Genomic DNA, 20,082 nt, shown 5'->3' with positions numbered 1-20,082 from the left:
TTTCTGGTGACCAGTCCCCATCTAGGAGACCACCGAGAGTCACCTCATTAGGATAAAAAATGCTTCAGGAGCTGACCTGCGCCCTCCACAACTAAGATTGAAAGGACAACACAACAATTTGACTTGGAAAAAAGTCCTGGAAGAAGTACACACTGTTCCCCAATAAAATCTAAAAAAAAAAAAAGATGCTCCAGGAAATTCTAAGGGATTTAGGAGCTCTGTGTCAAGAACCAGGGACAGAGACCAATATGTGTATTTCTTATTATTTCACAGGTAGAAACCCAGGGGCTGTGCTTCATCAGAATGCCTTTCCCAGCCAGGGGCCTGAGTATATGACTGTATTAGCTTCCTGTGGCCGCTGTAACAAATTACTGCAAGCGTGGTGGCTTGAAACAACAGCAATTTATTCTCTCACCATTTTGGAAACTAGAGGTCTGAAAGGAAGGGGTCAGCAGGCTGTGCTCCCTCCAGAGGCTCTAGGGAAGCATTGTTCCTTGCCTTTTCCAGCTTCTGGTGGCTGCGGGCTTTCCTTGGCTTGTCCATGAATCACTCCGGTCCCTGCCTCCGTGGTCCAAGGGCCTTCTCTGTGTTTTATAAGTACACTTGTCGGATTTAGGGCCCACATAATCCAGAATGGATCATTTCATCTCAGGATCATCGACTTAAATACATCTGCAAAGACTCTTCCCAAATAAGGTCATGTTTACAGTTTTGGGGGGTAAGGATGTGAATATATCTTTTGTGGGCAGCAACCACTCAACCCACACTGGCAACCTTTTCAACGTCAATGATTGAATCCTAGCGTTCCTTTCTCTATTTCAAAATGCTTTCTGCGGAAGGGAGGAGAAGAATTATTGACCAAATTTAAAGTCTAAATGATTTACCATATTTTTTGCTTGTTTCTGCTCGGTAGGGCTGCAGCCCAGGAGAAACCTGGGGGCCCGCAGGTTAAGTGGAGGGATGGGGATTGCTTCACCATGTGACAGGGAGGTCATCTTGAACTGACACACGCTCTGACAAGGAAGTTCCTTGCCATTTCAAAATGAGACTTAAAAATTGCAAACAATGGTTTTTTTCGACACAAAGTGCAAGAAAAAAAAAACAACTATAGATTAAAAGAGATTTACAAGATACATTAACCAACTTTTTGTAATCGGACTCAACTCCAACTGTGAAAGAGTATGAGACATTTGGGGAAATCCGATTGGCTAAGTAAGGATATTAAGAAATTATTGCTAATTCTTGTAGAGTGATAACGATGAGAACGTGAGAACGTGAGAACGATGTTTTGCCTGTGTTTAAAGGAAGAGTCCTGATCTTTTAGAAATAAATACTGAAATATGTGTCGATGAAATTATATGATATTTGAGATGTACTTCAAAGGAATCCAATAGGAGAGGAGGGCAGAACTAATAGATGAAGAATATATTTATTTAGAAGTCAGCTCATACAGCTTGGGAATAAATTGAGCCCTATTCCCTGAGTGGTTTTCATTCCTGGGCATCTCCGTTCACTGCTGTGTTGATTTCAGTTTTATGTATGGCATCTGTTTGGTAATTTATTGCTAATATGAAAGTATTAGAGTTTGAAATTTTATTTACTTGAACAAGTGAATATAGACAGATGGAAGGTGGGCCCTATGATTTTTCTCTTTGGACCAGGCCTTGATCTAAGAACTCCAAAATGCCTTCTTGAGTAGGACAGAAAGGAATTAAATGATAGCCCATTTAATCTGTCGTTATCCACAGCAACCTACCTTATATACGTGTTGTAATTAGTTGTGAAATTTATAAATTATTATAATGCTTTACATCCTTACATTCATTTTGAGGTTTCATCAACATGTAGATTTGTTTATGAGATTGTGCCTTGCTAGGGCATAAGATCCCTTCTGTGTGTCATAACAGGTCGGGGGGGGTGGGGAGGTGGGAATGTTGAGAAACATTGGGCTAGAACAGGTCTTAATAAACCCCTAAAAGGGCTGCCCTAACCCTAACTCCTTGTGTCCATCAGAACTAATTTGGAAGTGATACACCATACTTGCTTAAGCAAAAATGGGAATTTGCTGACTTTTATAACTGAAAGGTCCAGGGTTATCGCTGACCTCAGATGTGCTGGAATCAGGGATCAAACATGCTCCATCTCTCGGCTCTCCTTCATATTGACTTTATTCTCAGGTCACATGGGGGCAAGACGGAGAACTTGCCAGGAACTCTGTTGCATATCCTCTGAGACTCAAGTCCAGTGACAAAAAGAGAACCTCGTTTCTAGATGATCCCTCAGAAGTGTGCTGAGATTCACGCTGGTTGACCTAGCCTTAAATCAATTAATCATTGTTATGAGCAGGACTCAATGTGTACCTGTGGATGGAGGGTTGTGAAAGCCCAATCAGACCATATGGGTAGACCGTGGAGGAGAGACAAACACTTCCAAACCAAAATGGACCTGTTACAAAGATGCTAGAAAAGCAATCAATAAATATCCATTCCACCCCAAGCAACCATCTTGAAAATGCTCAGAAAGAATCAGATGAAAGAAAATGTCTGGCTAAGGGCCAATCCAGCCCCAAGCGTGGGGAAAAAATATATAACTCCATGATTTCTTGAGAAAATAGATCGTGTTATGACAAGGTGTCACTTGTGGTAAAAAGTCACTTCTAATTCAAGAAGCCTGGGAAACTCGTTCTCTTTCATAGAAGACGTCTCAGAAGGCAAGTTTCAGAATGTCTCCATGCTTCCTCTGAATGACTGGTTTTGCAACATTACTTCCCCATCGTCCTTTAGTCAGGTCTCACCTTTGCCCCCTTCCTTCAGGCATGCTTTGCTTGACTACAGGTTTCCCTTTTGTGTTAAAGGAAATATCTGACTTGCTGGTAGTGTTGTTTAGGAATGCATTCTGTAGTATCATAGAAAAGCCAACCGCATCGGTTTAAACAGATGGGGGGTGTTTGTCTTTCACAACAGAAGCCCCAGGAAGCAGGCAGTCAAGAGCTGATGTGGTGATTCAACAATGATATCAGGAACACAGGCTATTTATACATTTCTAGTCCATAATCCTTAGCATATGTATCTTTATTCTCAGGCTAGCCACTCCTGTTGCAAGACGGATGTATCAACCTTCTGGCTATGTTCATGATCCAATCAGAAAGAAGAGAGAGTAGTCAAGGCTTTTTTTTTTAAAATGCGAGGCTTTGCCTTTGTATGTGAGAAGTGTTAAATGATATATTCTTTTAAAGAATAAAAGCACGACTCGTATCCAATTATAAAATAAACGTGTGTCAAAGACTTTATTTCACTTGTTAATTAATAACGGAATCAATAAGATATTAAAAACAATTCAAAGAACTTTAAAACACACACACATACGAAGACACAGGCAATTGTTTATGCATACATAGGCAATCAGGAATGCTGAAATGAATTTACAAATAGAAAACTGTCAACAGAACGATACTTAATTGCAGCTCCTCCAGATACAATCCATTTGCATTTCTATGGACAAGAGCCAATTGCATTACTATTGGTTTTCTACAACTTGCAAAATTGTAAAATAACCCAGAGACAATGAAAGATGGAGATGACACCAAACAGAATGCCAGCGAGGACACCCAGTACTTTTTGTCCATTTAAAAATCTTTCAGTGTTTCCCGACAGAAGAGATGCCCTCTTCAGCATCTATCTGTATCTCATTGACCAGAACTGTGTCACTTAGCCACCTTTGGTGCAAAGGATGCTGGGAAATTCAGTATCTTTAACTAGACTCCTACTATCTCAAGTAAAATAGGATTCTGTTATTAAAGGAAGTCTGCCTCTCCTACACACCCACTTGATGTGTCAAGGACAGTAGTTTATTTAATCATTTTTAGCACATGTAAGTATGAAGTTGGCTGTAGTGGATGTCTGCTTTTGTTACGTTAGTACCACTCCCTCTTCTGGTCATAGTGCCTCAAATTTCCTTTGGGATGTGCCCTGCCCTGCTCTCCAAACCCAGCTCCAAAGGGGACACTCAACTCAGGGCTTGTCTAGTTACGGTGATTGATTTAGGAATAGACATGACTGGAGCCAGGCCAATCAAACTCAACATTTGGACATACATTGGAACAAAACTGACACAAGAAAATAGTAATACCTAAGTCTGAAAGATACTCGATCCATTTTCTGACAATGCTTGGTACACAAGTGGATTCTGTATCCTTTGCAATAATTCCACTGCCTCTCAAAGAGTCTGTGGATTCCTGGTAGAAACCATTGCGATATTCCCTTATTTAACAAGTTGTTCCTCGTTTTAGTACCTGAGAGTTGGCAGACTAGGCTGCTAGGAAGTGCAAATCTGGGTTTGAATGGCAGCAGTGGCAGGCAGAGTCAGAACCCCATCTCAGTATGTAAAGTGGAGGAGAATTTCATTCAGGGGATTGGTTACTCCGGGAATGGAACTGTTGAAAAGCTACACAGAGGTGGCTGAGGCAACTCAGAGATTAGCCATCAAGAAGCCATCACCACCTCTAGGCTAGAGACTAGACCCAGGAAGGGGGCTGTGTTACAGGAGCCCAGGATCTGGGATCCCCAACCAGTGCAGAGACAGAACCAGCTACCGCCAGAGATGGGACTCCCTGGGTGGGGTGGGGAGGGGTGGATGGGGAGGAGGCTGCTCCCATTGGCCGAACCTAGCTGGAAGCTGGGGAGCAAGGAAGCCTGGGAATACAATCCTTAGGGATCAGCACCCCCTTCCCCACAAAGCAAAGCAGGGAAAGGGTGAGGAATGGAACTTGAAGACATTGTCTGTCATGCAGGACTGGCCACTTCCGACAGGCCACCTCTCCATACTCATCACAGCTAAGGTGCCATTGACTGTGAGACGCACCCTTATTTCTTGCACCATCAAGAAAGAAAAACGCCGGCAATTAAACTCTGACACAATGCTAAGACTCCATCCATTGCAATGCACCTTGTGATGAGAGACGTTAGAAAGTGCATCTTAAGATCAATACAAAGATGCTATTAGCTGTGTGATCTTATGCACATGCGGACTTAATTCATTTCCACCTTTGAGCTTCGATTTTGCCGTCTGGGAACTAGAGACAATAATACCTGCTTGATGGGCGTTTTGATGAGGATTAAATCGGCTAGCACGGCCAAGACTGTTGAGTGAGGGCACAGACTTTGTCTCCTGTTCTCTGTATCCGCAGTGCCGGGAGCGTAGTGGGAACCCAAGAAAGTTTTGTGGAATGAACGTCCCCGGACCCTGCATACCCAAAACACCAGGTCCTTGGCGCAGAGTGGCAGGTGGGTGTCAATACCTGGAAGCTATTACTGGAAGTGAAGGTGTTATTGTTGGAATCACACACGCTGGGGAACAAGATCTTCTTTCACTCGTGTCATGTAGAATTGACTCTTTCGTGAGCAGGGGGAAACTCCTCTTTTATTTAATAAAGATACCAGAGTGGAGGCCACAGGGGCTGGGGGAAAAGATCATGCCGGATGGCTTCGTCAGCGTCCAAGTAAGTTCTGAGCAAACACTGAAGGGCGGCGGCGGCGCCAATGAAGTCGGCGGGGAAGGAGGTGGACGGTAAAGCAGCACAGGAAGAACAGCCTCCACCATCTACAAAACCCTCGTCTGTCCTGATCTTTCCCGTAGTCCTTCTAGCTCTGCAAGTGTCAGAAACGGGACTCGGGCCGAGTCTGGCCAGGAAGGGTTTTCCCCCAAAGGACACCACGAGACGGAAGCAAAGCCGAGACACCGTCCGCCAGGCTTCCGCCTCCCGGGGGAAGCCTGAGATGAGAGATTAAGTCCAATGGACATCACACACGAGGACAGGTGAACACGAGGAAGGCGATGAAAGCAGCCGCGAGGGTGCTGAGATGGGGAGCAACGAGAAATACTTAAACAGCGTTGGCATTATCTCTTCCAGGATAATCCTGCCAATGGAGGGGACGAGGTTAAAATGAAACCAAACGCCTTTTTCCAGCTGCCATCTCCCCGCGAAGGGACTGACTGAGCTAACGAGAAGGAGGTTGAGGCAGGACTCCCGCAGGGACCCCGGCGCGAAGCCCGCTCGCTCCTTAACAGGAAGTCACTGTGGATTTGGACGCTCAGCGCCGCGTTTCCAATCAGCCTCTCCTTCCGCGCGCCGACCAACCAGCTACCTTCTCCTACGGGGAACGAGCGCCGCCCACTGGCCGTCAGCCTCTCGGCTGCTTGGCCCCGCCCCCGGACGAAACGCGCATGCTCCCCAATCCCTCTCCGCCCTTCAGGCTTCTCGCGACAGCCACCCAGCGGGGGGCCTGAATCTCGCGATAAAGGCTCATTGTCTCGCGGGAGCGCGGCTGGCAGACGGGCTCTCGGGTGGCCCGAGCCAGAGAAGAGGAGTTGCATGTGTCGCTTCAGCTGGCAGTAGTGGCGGGAGCGGAGGCGGCGGCGGCGGCAGTGCGACCGCCTGGGTAACGACCCCTCGCACTTCTCCCACTTCCGTGAAACTTGTAGAGAGCGTGGGGAAGCTGAAGTGCTGCCCAGCGGAAGGGGGCCGGGCCGGGCGTCTCCACATCCCCGCCCACATGGGCCCCTCTGCTGTCCCCGGGATTGCCCCTTCGCCGCAGGTCTCTCCCCCTCCCTCCTGGCCGTTCTGGTTGCCTCAGTGCTCTTACATTCTGCTCCTTTCCGGTTCTTCTGCCCCCTTTTCTCTCCTTACAGTCTGGTCTCCCCGCCCCCTCCCACCCCCATCCCCATCCCCATCCCTGACTCTTCAGTGTCCCTCCCTTGGCTTCTAGCTGCCCCCACACCCTGCCCTCTGGGCACCTCCGGTGACCCACCCTTTCTTCGTGGGCCTTTCCAGCCTCTTCCAGCTGCTCTGTGGCCTTCTTCTCTGTTGCTGCAGTCTGCATGCAGTCCACCTCACCCCGGACTTTTTGCCCGGTCTCTACCGCATTCCCCCTCCCCATCCTTTTTTCCCATCGCTTCCTCTTTCACTAGTGGCCCACCCCCACGTTCTCCAAGGCCCAGTTGCTACGAGTCTCACTGTCAGTTGCTTCCCTGGAGATGTGTGGACCTGGTAAACGGTGTGCCCAGAATTGCTCATGTTTTGTGAATCCTAATGGCAACTTACAGCTTTCACTTAACAGCAGAAATGAAACAGATTTAAGGTGGGGTGTTTCAGGTGGAAGGAGGCAGGACTACACCTGAGCACTGCTTCTCTGGGATCCCCGGGCCGAAATTGTGACGATGTGTTATTTTCCTTGCCTACAGGTTTGTGAGATGGCTGCTGACATTTCTGAATCTGGCGGGCATGATTGCAAAGGAGACCTGAGGAGCAATACCAAATTAGATGCAGATTACCCACTGCGAGTGCTTTACTGTGGAGGCAAGTGTTGGAAGGCAGAAAATGGCTTTTTGCTTATTGTATTTTTGTGCATTGTAAGAATAATTTCACATTTGGTCCTAGTAATCCTTTTTTCATCTGTCTCCGTCACTTGGTGAGTCCATAATTTGGGAGGGGGGAGGATGATGAAGAGGAGGCATGGATTAACATTTTCCCAACCTGTGTGACTTGTGGTCTTGTTACTTGGCCTGGAGAAGCTTACAGTCCAGTTGGGATAGAGACATACAAATAGATTATTTCAGCCTTGTGTTGCTTGTTAGTCTGGCTATTAAAGAAGGGCCTCTTGGAAGATACTGGGTCTTAAGGAATGACAGGGAAGTGGGGAACAGCATCCCAGATGAAGCGAACGGCAGTGCAAGGAAAAGCTTGGTGCACAGCTGGAGATGTGAGCAGCCTTGTGTTAGTATAGTGTATGGTACAGGGAGGGTGTCAGTAAAGAGTTGAAGATGAACAGGTTTGCGTGATGGGTGTGGTTGGATGGTCACGGGAAACTGTTCTTGGTTTGATTAATAATATGTGTATTAGATTGAATCAGGATTTTTTTCCCTTTGAGTGTTCCCCCCCCCCATTTTCAATACAGAAATATTTGTGAATTGGAAATGGTCTAATTTTGTTACTGTCTTGGAAAGTTTCAGAAAAATTTGAAGGTACAACACAGTAAAAGGGCCAGTAAATACGAATTTTCTTCAGCAAATTCTTTTGACCACTTATGTGCCTAGCAATGTTTTCTGGTGTGCTGGGTGGGGTCTGAGTAGTGAATAAGTCAGAAAAAGTTCTTGTTCTTGTGGACCTTACCTTCTGTGAGTGTAATAGAGACCTCATTTGGAGTCCAAGTACTCAAGGAGAGGTGATGTCACTGAAATTTAAAAAAAAATTGTATCAACTCATTATTTATTGAATATCTTTGATAGTATAATAAAATTAGTATCTCAGTAAGAGAGTAGGCAAGGGAACTTTTTGTAGGGTTGTTACGATACTGGTCTTACTTGGTTGTATTGTTTGCCTTTGGAGCCGTGGACCACCAGGGTTTGTGTCTGACTTCATGTGTCTGATTACCAGATATATGACCTTGGGCAAGTTTCCTAATTTCACTAAGGGCTAGAGGTTTGTCTTTTAAGGTCTGTAAAATGAAGATGATGATTGCATCTGATTTAAAGATGATTTGTAGAAAGCTTCTGGTACAGCAACTAACACAAGAACATAGTACAATAAGTGCCAACTAATTACTGTTATTATAAAGTATACTGGTTTACTACGGTTTATTCATCCTTGTTTATCAGATATAGTTAAGAGCTATTGTTCTTTGTACTCTGTTTCATTGAATCTAAGACTCCTTATTTTATATGATGCACCGTTATTTTAGGTTCCACTAAGAAAGAAAAAATTGTCAGATTGATAATGTTATAATTATAAGATCATCCCTATAAAAATGAAGAATTAGAATTGGTGAAATACAGTACATGAAAACCATCTTGTTAATTGATTATGTCACTGCTAAGGTGTCTTTTGAACAACTGCACTAAATAATGCAATCCACCCCAATGATAATGTGTGTTGACCAGTGGTCCCTAACCTTTTTGAGAAAGGTTTGTTTTCATTTCCCTCCCTAGTTTGTATTGATATACCAGGTATGGGGACAGGGCTACTTTTTTCTCAACGGATATAAGGACTAGTTGTAGGAAAGTGCTTCGGGAATATTAAATGCTAAATTAAATGGTACTAACCGTAATGATGAATTTGGAGTTCAGGAAAAGGAGGGATCTTTATTCAGAGGGAAGTAGGGAAGTTTCCAAGGAAGTGAGAAACTTTAAGTAATAGGTGAAATTTGCAAGGAAAGACGAAGGAATTTATAAGAACAAGATTTGGTATGGTATCTTTATGTGCTGGCAAGATTTAATATGGTATCTTTTGGGGAGAGGGAAAAGAAAAGGCTGATTGGAGCAGAATGCTCCAATGGAGTACAGTGAGAAACACAGGTAGCTAGGATGGGGAGGCATTTCGTCTTCAGTTTTGAGACTTCAAACTCAGAAGTTAGTCTGAGTTTGAATCCTGAATCGGCCATTTACTCACTGTGTGACCTTGGTCAGTTCCCTCATTTATAAAATGGGTAACAATAGAGACTACTTCAGAGGGTCGTTGAGAAGAATAAAGGCAATATAATCCTCCCAAATGCTCCACCTCCTAATACCTTCGAATTGGGCATTAGGAATTCAGCAGAGGAGTTTTGAGGGACACACGTTCAGACCACAGGAGGTTTCGTGGATGATGACATTTTGTTCTCCATACGTTGTCACATCAGCAGGTGTATAAGGTCAGGTGGTTCCACTGTTAGTGATGTGAAGTTCGAAGGTGACTGCTAGATCTTTGTGTTGAAAAGTTATGGTTTACAAATAGTAAGTGATCTGTGGAGAGAACTTGATTTTAGGAACTCAGAAGAATTGTCCACATTTTTTTATTGTATTAGAATTTCGCTGAACTGAATTTTATTTGAAATGGTATACAAAGTTTTATAGCTTTAGTTTTTACTGTAATGATATTTAACCTATAATCATATACTGAAAGTATGCCTGAATATCTGTACCTACTAGTATGTGAACTTGAACTGTGAGCGTTACAGAGCTCTAGTTAACCAGGAAGAGCTTTAGTAGAAAGAACTCTAAATTTGAAATAAAGAGATGCTAGATTCCAGTTTTCTTTTGCCACACACCACCTTTGTCACTGGATGAACTATTTAACCTTTTTTAGGGCTTCATCTATAAAATAGTGGTGATAGGGTGAGATTGTAGGTCACTGTCATCTGGCTGGCACATAGCTGTATTGCCTGTATATGCCATGTAATCTAATTTAGTAATTAAGGGTTTAAGCTTCAGAAACAGACGAGTTTAAATCTTGTTTTACTAACCAGGTGTAAGTGGGGTACCTATTCTAAGTCTCACTTTTTTCATCGTCAGAGATGGTAATTCGTAGCTTTTTAAGGTTGTGACGATTAAACATAATAATAATGGATAAAAAGCATAGCAAAGTACCCAGCACATAACATGTGCCTGGTATATGGTAATTACTGTTACTAGTAATGTGGTACCACACTTCTTCTCCCCCGCCCAAATCTCAAGAGTGCTGGGCACTGAACTACTCCATTCTTCACCTTAAAAGTAAAAACAAAATAAGCAATTGACCCAATAATAGAATTGTAGTTAAAATTGGGAAACCCTTTGAGTTCTTCTAGTCCCTTCTCCCATGCAGGCTATACAATGACAAGATTGAACCAGCATTCCTTCTAGCTTTACAGTTTCATGATTGTATGTAGGATAATATGAAAAAGAAAAGGAAAAATATATTGCAAAGAAACGTGCTACTGAAGTTTATAAATGTGTTAGTATGAAAAAAAGTGGCTGTTCTGATAAAGCTATCAAAAGAAATAATCAGCTCCATTGATGCTTTGTTGTATGGGGAATTGTTCCCATCTTAGCTTAGTATCAGACCCACTGAAGTGGTTATGCTAAAACCTTAAGATGTGCAAGGTAGTATAATTGGATGTTTCATCAACCCAAGGAGATAGTCTTCTTTAGATCAAAAAGAAAAAAGTCAGGGTAATATTTCTATTAACCATGTGCCTTTTGCCTCAAAAAAAAAGGGCACGATGGGTAGCATCTGAAAAGTAGTACAGAAAAGATATAGAGAAATAGTAGAAATGAAGCATTTTGTCAAATTTAAAATAAAAGTTAAGATGAGCGCCATGTGTATGTATATTTACATTTTAAAATCTTTTTTTCTCTCCATTTCCCCAGTCTGTTCATTACCAACAGAGGTAAGTTCTTTAAAATTCTCCTTTAACTTCTGCATTTGAGGTCATTGATTTCAGAGCTTGAGAATATTTTTTCTTGTTTTTCATTTTCTGTCATTTGATAGTAGATTTTCAACCTTTTCAAATAGAACTTTGGTTTAGAATAATTTTATGATATTTCAAATTGTTTTCTTTAGACTTTGAGTCATATGTGTATATCGCTTGCACTTGGCTGTACAGTTTGGATTTTTGCGTGGAATTCATGAGTAGTCAGCTAATAAAATGAGTAACCTTAAAGCCAAAATTTAACGTCCAAGTACAGAAGAGAAAGCATAAGTTATGTGTAAGACTTCTGTTAATAAGCTTTGAAGTCAGGCTTTGTGGGCACATCATGAAAATAATGAAACACCTATGTGCCCGGAGCAAGAAGTAGATATGCTTGTTTTTTGTCAGTTTGCTTCTTTTTCTAATGGCTCTTCTGTTTGATGGAGAGGAAGTAAGTTACTTTAGCGAGGAAGTGCATAATTCTTTTTAATTTCTAATTTCTTATGGGGTGTTTCCTGGTTGAATATAGAGTTCCTGGGGATAAGATGTCAGTGGGAGTAATTTTATCATTCTTTATATAGCAAGTATATGGAATGATTTTAAATTAAATGTATTGGTTGATTGAAAATGTTTTTTTGTGACTCAGTTTGTTCTTTTTCTCCCCTCTAGTACTGTGAATATATGCCTGATGTTGCTAAATGTAGACAGTGGTTAGAGAAGAATTTTCCAAATGAGTTTGCAAAACTTACTGTAGGTATGAACATTTTTTTCTTTCATCAAAGCTTGTATATCTGAAATAAATGCACATAAGGCATTATTTTAAAGAAAGATCTCCTTTAGTAGGATAATTACAGAATTATTTGTCTATATCTATGAACTTTAAAACTATTTTAAGTTCTTGGGTTAAAATTTCTTGTATAAAATCACACACTGCTTCATGTGTTTTCTCTTTCTGAGGCAGGATAGGTCAAAGTATCAACATGCTTATATAAAGAAGAGTAAATAATTTAGGGGCAAATATATTTTCACTCATTCATTCAACAAATTATTTCTTGTGAGCATACTCTACTACACACAGTTTCAGATGCTGAGGATAAAGCAGTAAGCAAAAGATCTGTTTGGAAATTATATTCTAGAAGGAAACACAAACAAAATAAGTAAAATAAGGAAAACAAAATAAGTATGTTAAATAGTGATTAATGGGGAATGAGGAGATAAAAATTACTGGGCATGGAGTTTGAAATATTAGGTAGTGGGCAGGAAAGATTTTGCCGAAAAGATGGCATTTGAACAAAGACCTGAAGGAAGTGAGCCCTTTGGAAATCTGGGAGAACATTATTCCAGGAGGCTAACACTGCCAGTGCAAAGACCCTGAGGCAGGAGCTTACCAGCATATTCAGGAAACAGCGAGGAAGCCTTTCTGTTCTAAGCTTAACAGAGGAAGAGGAGAAGGGTAGGAGATGAAGTCAGAGAAGCAATGGAGGACCATGTCTATAAGGCCTCGTCTTGGCTTTTACTCTGAGTGAGAGGAGCTATTGGACGGGTTTGAGCAGAGGAGAGATGAGGTCTGACTTTGTTTCAACAGCATGTCTTTGACTGCTGTGTTAAGGATAGACTGAAGAAGGGCATAGACAGCGAAGCAGGATGACCAGCTAGGAGGCTCCTGCAGTAACCTGTCCAGGTGATGACAGTGACCTGGACCACAATGGTAGTGGAGGTGGTGAAAAGTGGTCAGATTCTATCTAGAATATTGAAGGTAGAGTTGATAGGGTTTTCTGCTGTATTTCACGTGGATATGAGAAAAGGGCTATCTAGGGTCTTGGGCCAAGCAGCTAGAGTGGAGTTGTTGCCAGAGGTAAGGAACCTTGACTGCAGAGGAACAGATTTCCTCGATTTGCTCAAGTTGATGGCATTTCTTACAAGATTGGTAAAAATGAAGGCATTTGCAGGAGCAGGGAAAGCCTGGGCTGGCAGGCCTATCACATATCCCTAATTTATCCCACTGTTTGCTGCTTTGATTTTCAGATTGTTTCCATGAGGCACAACCCTTGAAATTTGATAAGGTCTTTTGGGAGAGCAACTGCAGTCACTGTCAGTGGTTGAATGAGAACTGGTGTTACAGTCCTGTCTACGTGGTTGGCCCTGAGAGTGATGGGACTTGAGGAGGAGGAGGGGGTGGGAAGCTCTTATTCTGGACCAGACTTCCTAGTAACAAGATTACCGTATTTTGCTGTGTATAATGTGCACTTTTTTGCCCAAATTTGTGAGGGAAAATGATGCGCATTATAGCTGAGTAGTACTAATTCCATAGCTATATAAATGTTTTTTTTAATTCTTTTATTTATGCTTATAAGTTAAAAGTATTACTCTAGAAATCAATAGTGATATCCATTTGCAAAATAATACCCTGGAATAACAAAATCAGTTTTGTTGAATTTACGATGAACTTGTAGTGACAAAGAGTTCTTGGCCTTCTATGAGGTATAAATGTTGTAAATTTGTTATCAGTACGTAAAATTTCCTGTACTTTGTTCTTGTGTTTTGTAATTATCTGTTACATAAAACTTCTTATACCATAATATGTCAAAAAATAAATCTAAAATTCCTATATAATACAAAAAACAAGTACCTAAATGTAAACAAATAAAAATTTGAATTAAAAAGAGATTTTTTTTTTTCTCTGAAAGTTGGGCCAAAAATGTAAGTGCACATTATACACGGCAAAATGTGGTAGTATACTTAGATGCTCAACAATCCTGTAGAGTCCTGAGTGTTTTATGTTCCTTTCATGTGGCTGAAAGAAATCATAATCTTCACATACCCAAGCCTTTGTTTTGTCTTCTGTCACCATACATTTACCATAATGACTTCAGAACTTGATAAGAACATGACATTTTATAAAACAAATGATTACATTGCTAGTAATGTAATCGTTTGTTTTATAAAATGTCATGCTCACTAGTTGGTAAAATGCCTAATTTGTGTATGAGGTTGCTCCAAGGTGATATTTTAACGTTAGTGTGAAGTGATATTAATGCTTTTGGATTTTGTTTTTACATCTAGAAAATTCACCCAAACAAGAAGCTGGAATTAGTGAGGGTCAAGGAACAGCAGGGGAAGAGGAAGAGAAGAAAAAACAAAAGAGAGGTGAGACCTAAATTCGTGCTTTGATTTCACAGACCTACCTTCCTTCTGCCAGAGGAAGTGAGTAATGAAAGCATTCCCAAATAGAATGCCATCTACCTGTCACTGTAATTCCACATGTGTGTCACCCAGAGGGATAAGAATCATATTCTCAGCGTGGTTGGATGTGGTATGATTTGGGCTTTATCAGTAAATTAGACCTAAAGAAACGTTCTTTATTTGCCATATATATACATATATACATATATACATAAATACATATATACATAAAAGGGAACCAGCCACGTTCATGATTTGAAAGTTTTGTTACCTTATTGAAATACCTATGTATTCTATTTAGAGTGAGGACATTTATATAAGATTGTATTTTCATTACCTCTGACAGTTGAGTTTGTTTTTTTCTACACAGCTGTTGTGTATGCCTGTCTTATCTCTCCTCCTAAAAGTAATTCCTGTCCTCTTGTTTTTCCTTCCTTAGTTTCCCCTGTGACTAAAATTAGCTTATAAATATTTTCAGGACTTTGCATCTAAAAAACAATAATTTCCCAGGAGCCCATGCCTTTCTTTGTCTTAATCTCCGGCTTCCCTTCTTAGCCAGGCTTCTTTAATAAGACGAGACTCACCATCCTCCTCGCTATTATGTTGTTCGCTGTTCACGTCACTGACCTGACTTTCACGCCACTGACCCTCCTCTAGAAAGGGCACCAATGGCTCTGTAATTGTTACATAATAGAGCGTTTGAGCAAGTTCCCTGCTTAAAGTGCTGTGCTTCTTGGTTTCTGTGACATTCTTTCTTTTTCATTCTGTCACTCCTCCGTCTTCTGTGCAGAATTCTCTTCTCCTTTCTGTCCCTTAACAGTTGGAGTTCCCCAGGATTCTGCCCTTGGCGCTCTAACGTCCTCACTCTGCACGTTCTCTGGGTGGTTCTTCCTCGTCCCCAACTTCTGCCAACACTCGACACTTACAATTCCCAAATCTGTGTCTCTAGTCCTGGTCCATGTCTCTGGACTGGAAATGTGCGTAGTCCCACAGGCACCTCAAATGCAGCACTTCCAAAATGAACTATGTTCCAAATCTACATGTTTGGTTTTCCCTGTTGGGTTAATGACAGCACAGTTTATCCAGTCATCTGAGCCAGAAACCTGAGACCCATCTTAGGTTCTCTCTCTTTGCCCCTTTTCGTCAGTTCTGAATTCTGGTATTTCTCCTCACTCTCGTTATCCTCTGCCTAGTGACCATGACTGTTGCCGCTGCTTTGGTTTAATGATTGATATATAATAAAGCTTTTCTGGCTTTATATGCTACATATATGCCAGCTTCCTTCATCAAGGCAAGTGTAGTTCTCACACATAATGGTTTTTCTTGTCTCTGAACTTGTTTCCTTTTCTTGGAATATGCTTTCTTAAACCTTTCTAGCCCTTTCTCCCTTCACCTTGTTCTGCGAGAACTGAGATGCCACTCTCTCTAGGATCCCTCCTTTCCTTGAGAAGCAGCGGAAGTCATTCCTCTGCGAAGCTGTGAGAGTGCCGTGTTCATGGATCCTAGTCTAGTGTATGTCAGGTGGCTGTAGTTAACTTTCTTCATCTCCCTTCACTAGACAGAGTCTCTGGAGGGCAGGGATATGTTCTTTTCTGTTCATCTTTGTGTTCGCAGCTCTTAGCACATGCTTGGCACATAATAAATATTTATTGAATGAAGACTCATGCATGTGTTTATTAATTTTGGATTAGAAAAACTTCAGAAATTAATATTTGGTACTTTTGAAAATTACCAAATTTAAAGACAGTATTTTCTTAATTATTTGTGTTAAAGGCAAAACAGTTAATGCTGAGCTCTTTCTTAATAAATAAAGGTGGAAGGGGTCAAATAAAACAAAAAAAGAAGACTGTACCACAAAAGGTTACGATAGCCAAAATTCCCAGAGCAAAGAAGAAATACGTAACAAGAGTGTGTGGCCTTGCGACTTTCGGTGAGTTTAAGCTTAAGTATGTTTAAAAGGTGAACTATTTTCTCTCTCTCATTTTCTCCCTTGCAGTCTCTTTTAATCTGGTCTCATGAAAATTTCACAGGTTTATTTTTTGCTAAGAAGATACTGAAATTTTGTATTTATTACTATAGCTTCAGAATCAAATTTTGAAGAAATTTAAAAATCTTTTACCGAAGGGACTGGTTTAACTTTTTCCTTTCCAGAATTCCTGCTTGGGCACATTCTGTGTAGAATGAAGAGGGTTTCCTTTGAAACCTACCAGTGCTGCTCCTCTTCCTGCAGGCTTGGTGGCAAAGAATGGCCCACCCCCTCTGGGAATGACAGTAGAGAGTGAGGGAAAGTGGGTAGTGGCAGAGTGTCCTGCTTCAGAGCCCCTTCCATTCCTGGAGGCTTTGAATAAATAGTGAAACTGTAAACCAAGTTCCCTTCATGTGACAACACAGACTGAAAAACAATCACTGGACCACAGTATAAATATGGGGTTTGTTTCTCTGCTGTAAATTATTCTTTTGTAAAAAGGGGTAAACAAAAGTACTTCATTATACTTGAATGTGTGTTTGTAATGTTGGAATTAATGTGTTCCTGGAGTATTTTGGTCTTAATGTAGGAGTTAACAAATAATATGGATGATGCTATTTTTACGTACTGAGGCTTTATTTGACCTTGAAAATACAAGTTGAATTGTGAAGACCACTGCCTGTGGTAGTTTGTAATTGCTCTGAAAGGAATTATGAATTTATAATGCAGATTAAATTTCAAAATGAAAAAATATCTTTGACATACAATTCCAATTATAGTCTTGCTGTTTCTTTTTAAAAAATAACAGAAATTGATCTTAAAGAAGCACAAAGATTTTTTGCTCAAAAATTCTCCTGTGGTGCCTCAGTAACAGGGGAGGATGAAATCATCATTCAGGGAGACTTTACAGATGACATAATTGATGTCATTCAGGAAAAATGGCCAGAGGTGAGTATATGGAACATACTCATCTGGAGAAATAAGTTTTTAAAGCAAGTTGCTTCTGTATTATTTGGTACCACAACTCATGAAATGTGATTATTTGTGTTTTATAGGTAGATGATGATAGCATCGAAGACCTCGGTGAAGTAAAGAAGTGATTTTGAAAATTTGTCTGTATTTAATAGTCTGAACTGAGAGCTGATATGGCCAACGGGAGAGAGGCCTTTTGAAAAGAAATATATTTATCCTACAGTAAAACTGTAGACTACTCTCACCCTTGGCATTTTCACTGTTCTGTACAAGGCTGCTTGTTTTTTTTATTGCCAAAGTCTAATGAACAGGGGAGACTGTCATGCTTATGCATGAAATAGAATTTAGTCAAATAAACATTTTTGGTCACTTGGTACTGACTTTTCTCTTTCTGTCTTTTTAACTTTTTATTTTTGGAAAAACACTGTAGACTTTTTGTGGAAAGCTTCTATGTTTATTATTTTTAAATGGTCATGATTTAATCAAATTGTGATATAAAGCTGAGTAATATTTTAAAGAATTTGAATTTGGCTTCATCACCAGTAATAACTATTTCCTTGCTTCTTTGGTCTGATAGTTTGGGGATGCGCAAGCATCTGGTAGATTTGTGGTTGAAAGGGCTTTACAACCACGTCCACTCTGTGGGCACGTTAACATATTGCTGGTAGAAGTTATTCAAGCTCTTCTGAAGATTACTTGGTAAAGTATATTAAAAGCCTTAAAACCATCTGCACTGTTTGACCCAGTAAGCCACTTCTTTGATTATCCTAAAGATAAAATAACCTTTATGTTCATCACAATGTTACTCATGAAACAAAACATTACAAATGATGTAAACAAACAATTGGGAGATAGTTAAAGAAATGATGGTGCATCATATGGTAGAATATTATGCATCTATTTAAAAATATTTTCCAAGAATACTTGGAAACGTTTAATAATGTAACATGGGGAGCAGACCCCAAATCCATTTTATGCATTATCATCATTGTTTTGAATGGAAGGCCATTCAGAGAGGCTGTGAGTTCTTGTTCTGGCTAATAAATTATATGAGTAAAATTCTGCTAACCACTTGAAAATAATATAAACCCATGTTCAATATATTGTCTGGGAAATCGCAATTGAAACATTTTTGTCACAAGAGAAACAGTGATGATTTTAATGAATGCACTAAATGAATTTAAACTTTGTTTTTATAAAGGTCTTAAGTCAGGTGCTACAAATCGAAAAGAAGACTCATAGTATTTTAATTGCTATAGACACTTTAAGAAATTTAGAACCCATTGTTTATTGCCATGCAAATTATATCTTGAATGAGTGAGTGGTTTTTAGAAAATAATTAAAATCTTAGCCTGTGCAGTAAAGATGTAAATTACAAAAATGAATTTTACTAAATAGGATTATCTGATGAAGCAAATTTGTCCATCAAGACCATTTGGTACATTATGTATGCTGTTGGTGCTGGAAGTTGTCTATGTATCAACACATGTGACTTTATGCAAAGGTTCTGAATGTTCACAGTTCTTGGCAAATGCAGTTTCAATCCATATACAGCCAGCAGTGGCTGTTCCTGCAGGAAAATGCAGAATTAAAATTGTCCTTGTGTATAACATGTGTGAGTCTTTTTCTTTGACCTGAATTTAAAATGCAGCGTAGTTTAATATCTGATTGAAATGTACTACCAGAACAAGGATTGACTTTAATTCATACGCTCTCTTTATGTGTGCATTTTGGAATGTTTTCACAGTCTAGTATTCTTAGCAGAAAGAATACTAACTGTAAAACAACTTTATCTCATAATATGTATAAGAGATTTGCCATGATTAAGCTGGCAACTTCAAATGCAAATGCAGTTTTGATATGTACTTTATTCATTTAAAAAGTGGATGCTAACAGTGATTTTAAATCTTTTTAATTATTAACATAGAAGCCTACGTAAATCATCTGTTGTATAAAAGCTATGGTAGCTTTCTCGCTGTTAGTTTAAAAAGTTAGTAATTTGCTATTTTAAAGATGAATTTTATGTTTTAGATCCTGTCTTTGTTATTTACTAAATTCCTGTATTTAGGAAATAAAGTAGGGAGACTGGAAGGAGTTAATTTAGCTTGTCAAAGGTTTTTCCTGTTTTAAAGAATACCTGTGGGAATTAACTTAAAATATTGAGAATTTTCATTTGCAACTAGTCATAATGTGCTTGCCACATTCAATTAATGTTCACCAACCATAATCTCGTAAGATGAGCCTCATTTCTGAGTATTTTCCGTACTCATAATTTTACAGTGAGTGTTTGGCATGTGCTTGCCTTATGAACAATGGCATTCTAGGGCTTCCTAAAAAAATACCAAGTTTTACATGGTGAAATTTGAAAAACATTTGAATTAAAAGGCTCCCCAGCTGGAAAATTGACATTGAACCACCTTTCTTTTGGCCTCATTACATCACCAAGCCTTAACTGCAATCTTTTGCTGATTGACTGCCTGTAACCAGTCAGAATTTGCTTTCTTGTTTTGAAATTTTAAGACATTGTCTTGCCGGTTCTCCTAAACATAAGCTAACCCCCAAGGAAGCACATGCCACCTAAATCAGTAAAACTTAAAAGCAAGAAATTTAAATTTTTTTCCATTTTCAGATTTTAGGAATACAAGGGCATGTTTTGCTAATTCAGTCAACCGAAAAGTAAAGGTGAAATGCTATAGGACTGTGTTTGGTCATTTGTCTTGCTGGTAATGCCATCTTAAAGGTTAAGCAGTAGGGGGTGTG

The 20,082-nt window shown here is 40.2% G+C and overlaps 1 protein-coding gene across 1 annotated transcript; it reads left to right on the top strand.

Moving 5' to 3' along the window:
* Window positions 1-5,548: 5,548 nt before the first annotated feature.
* On the top strand, window positions 5,549-17,696 carry DENR (density regulated re-initiation and release factor). Its single transcript, XM_081037447.1, has 8 exons — window positions 5,549-6,437; window positions 7,240-7,354; window positions 11,161-11,180; window positions 11,871-11,955; window positions 14,265-14,348; window positions 16,198-16,314; window positions 17,159-17,298; window positions 17,406-17,696. Exons 2-8 carry the CDS (start codon window positions 7,249-7,251, stop codon window positions 17,448-17,450), a joined length of 597 nt encoding a protein of 198 aa, XP_080893573.1. The 5' UTR covers window positions 5,549-6,437; window positions 7,240-7,248; the 3' UTR covers window positions 17,451-17,696.
* The last annotated feature ends 2,386 nt before the right edge of the window (window positions 17,697-20,082 follow it).

This window comes from Rhinolophus hipposideros (genome assembly GCF_964194185.1).
Source record: "Rhinolophus hipposideros genome assembly, chromosome: 24".
NCBI lineage: Eukaryota > Metazoa > Chordata > Mammalia > Chiroptera > Rhinolophidae > Rhinolophus > Rhinolophus hipposideros.
This window is presented reverse-complemented; position numbering and strand designations above follow the sequence as displayed.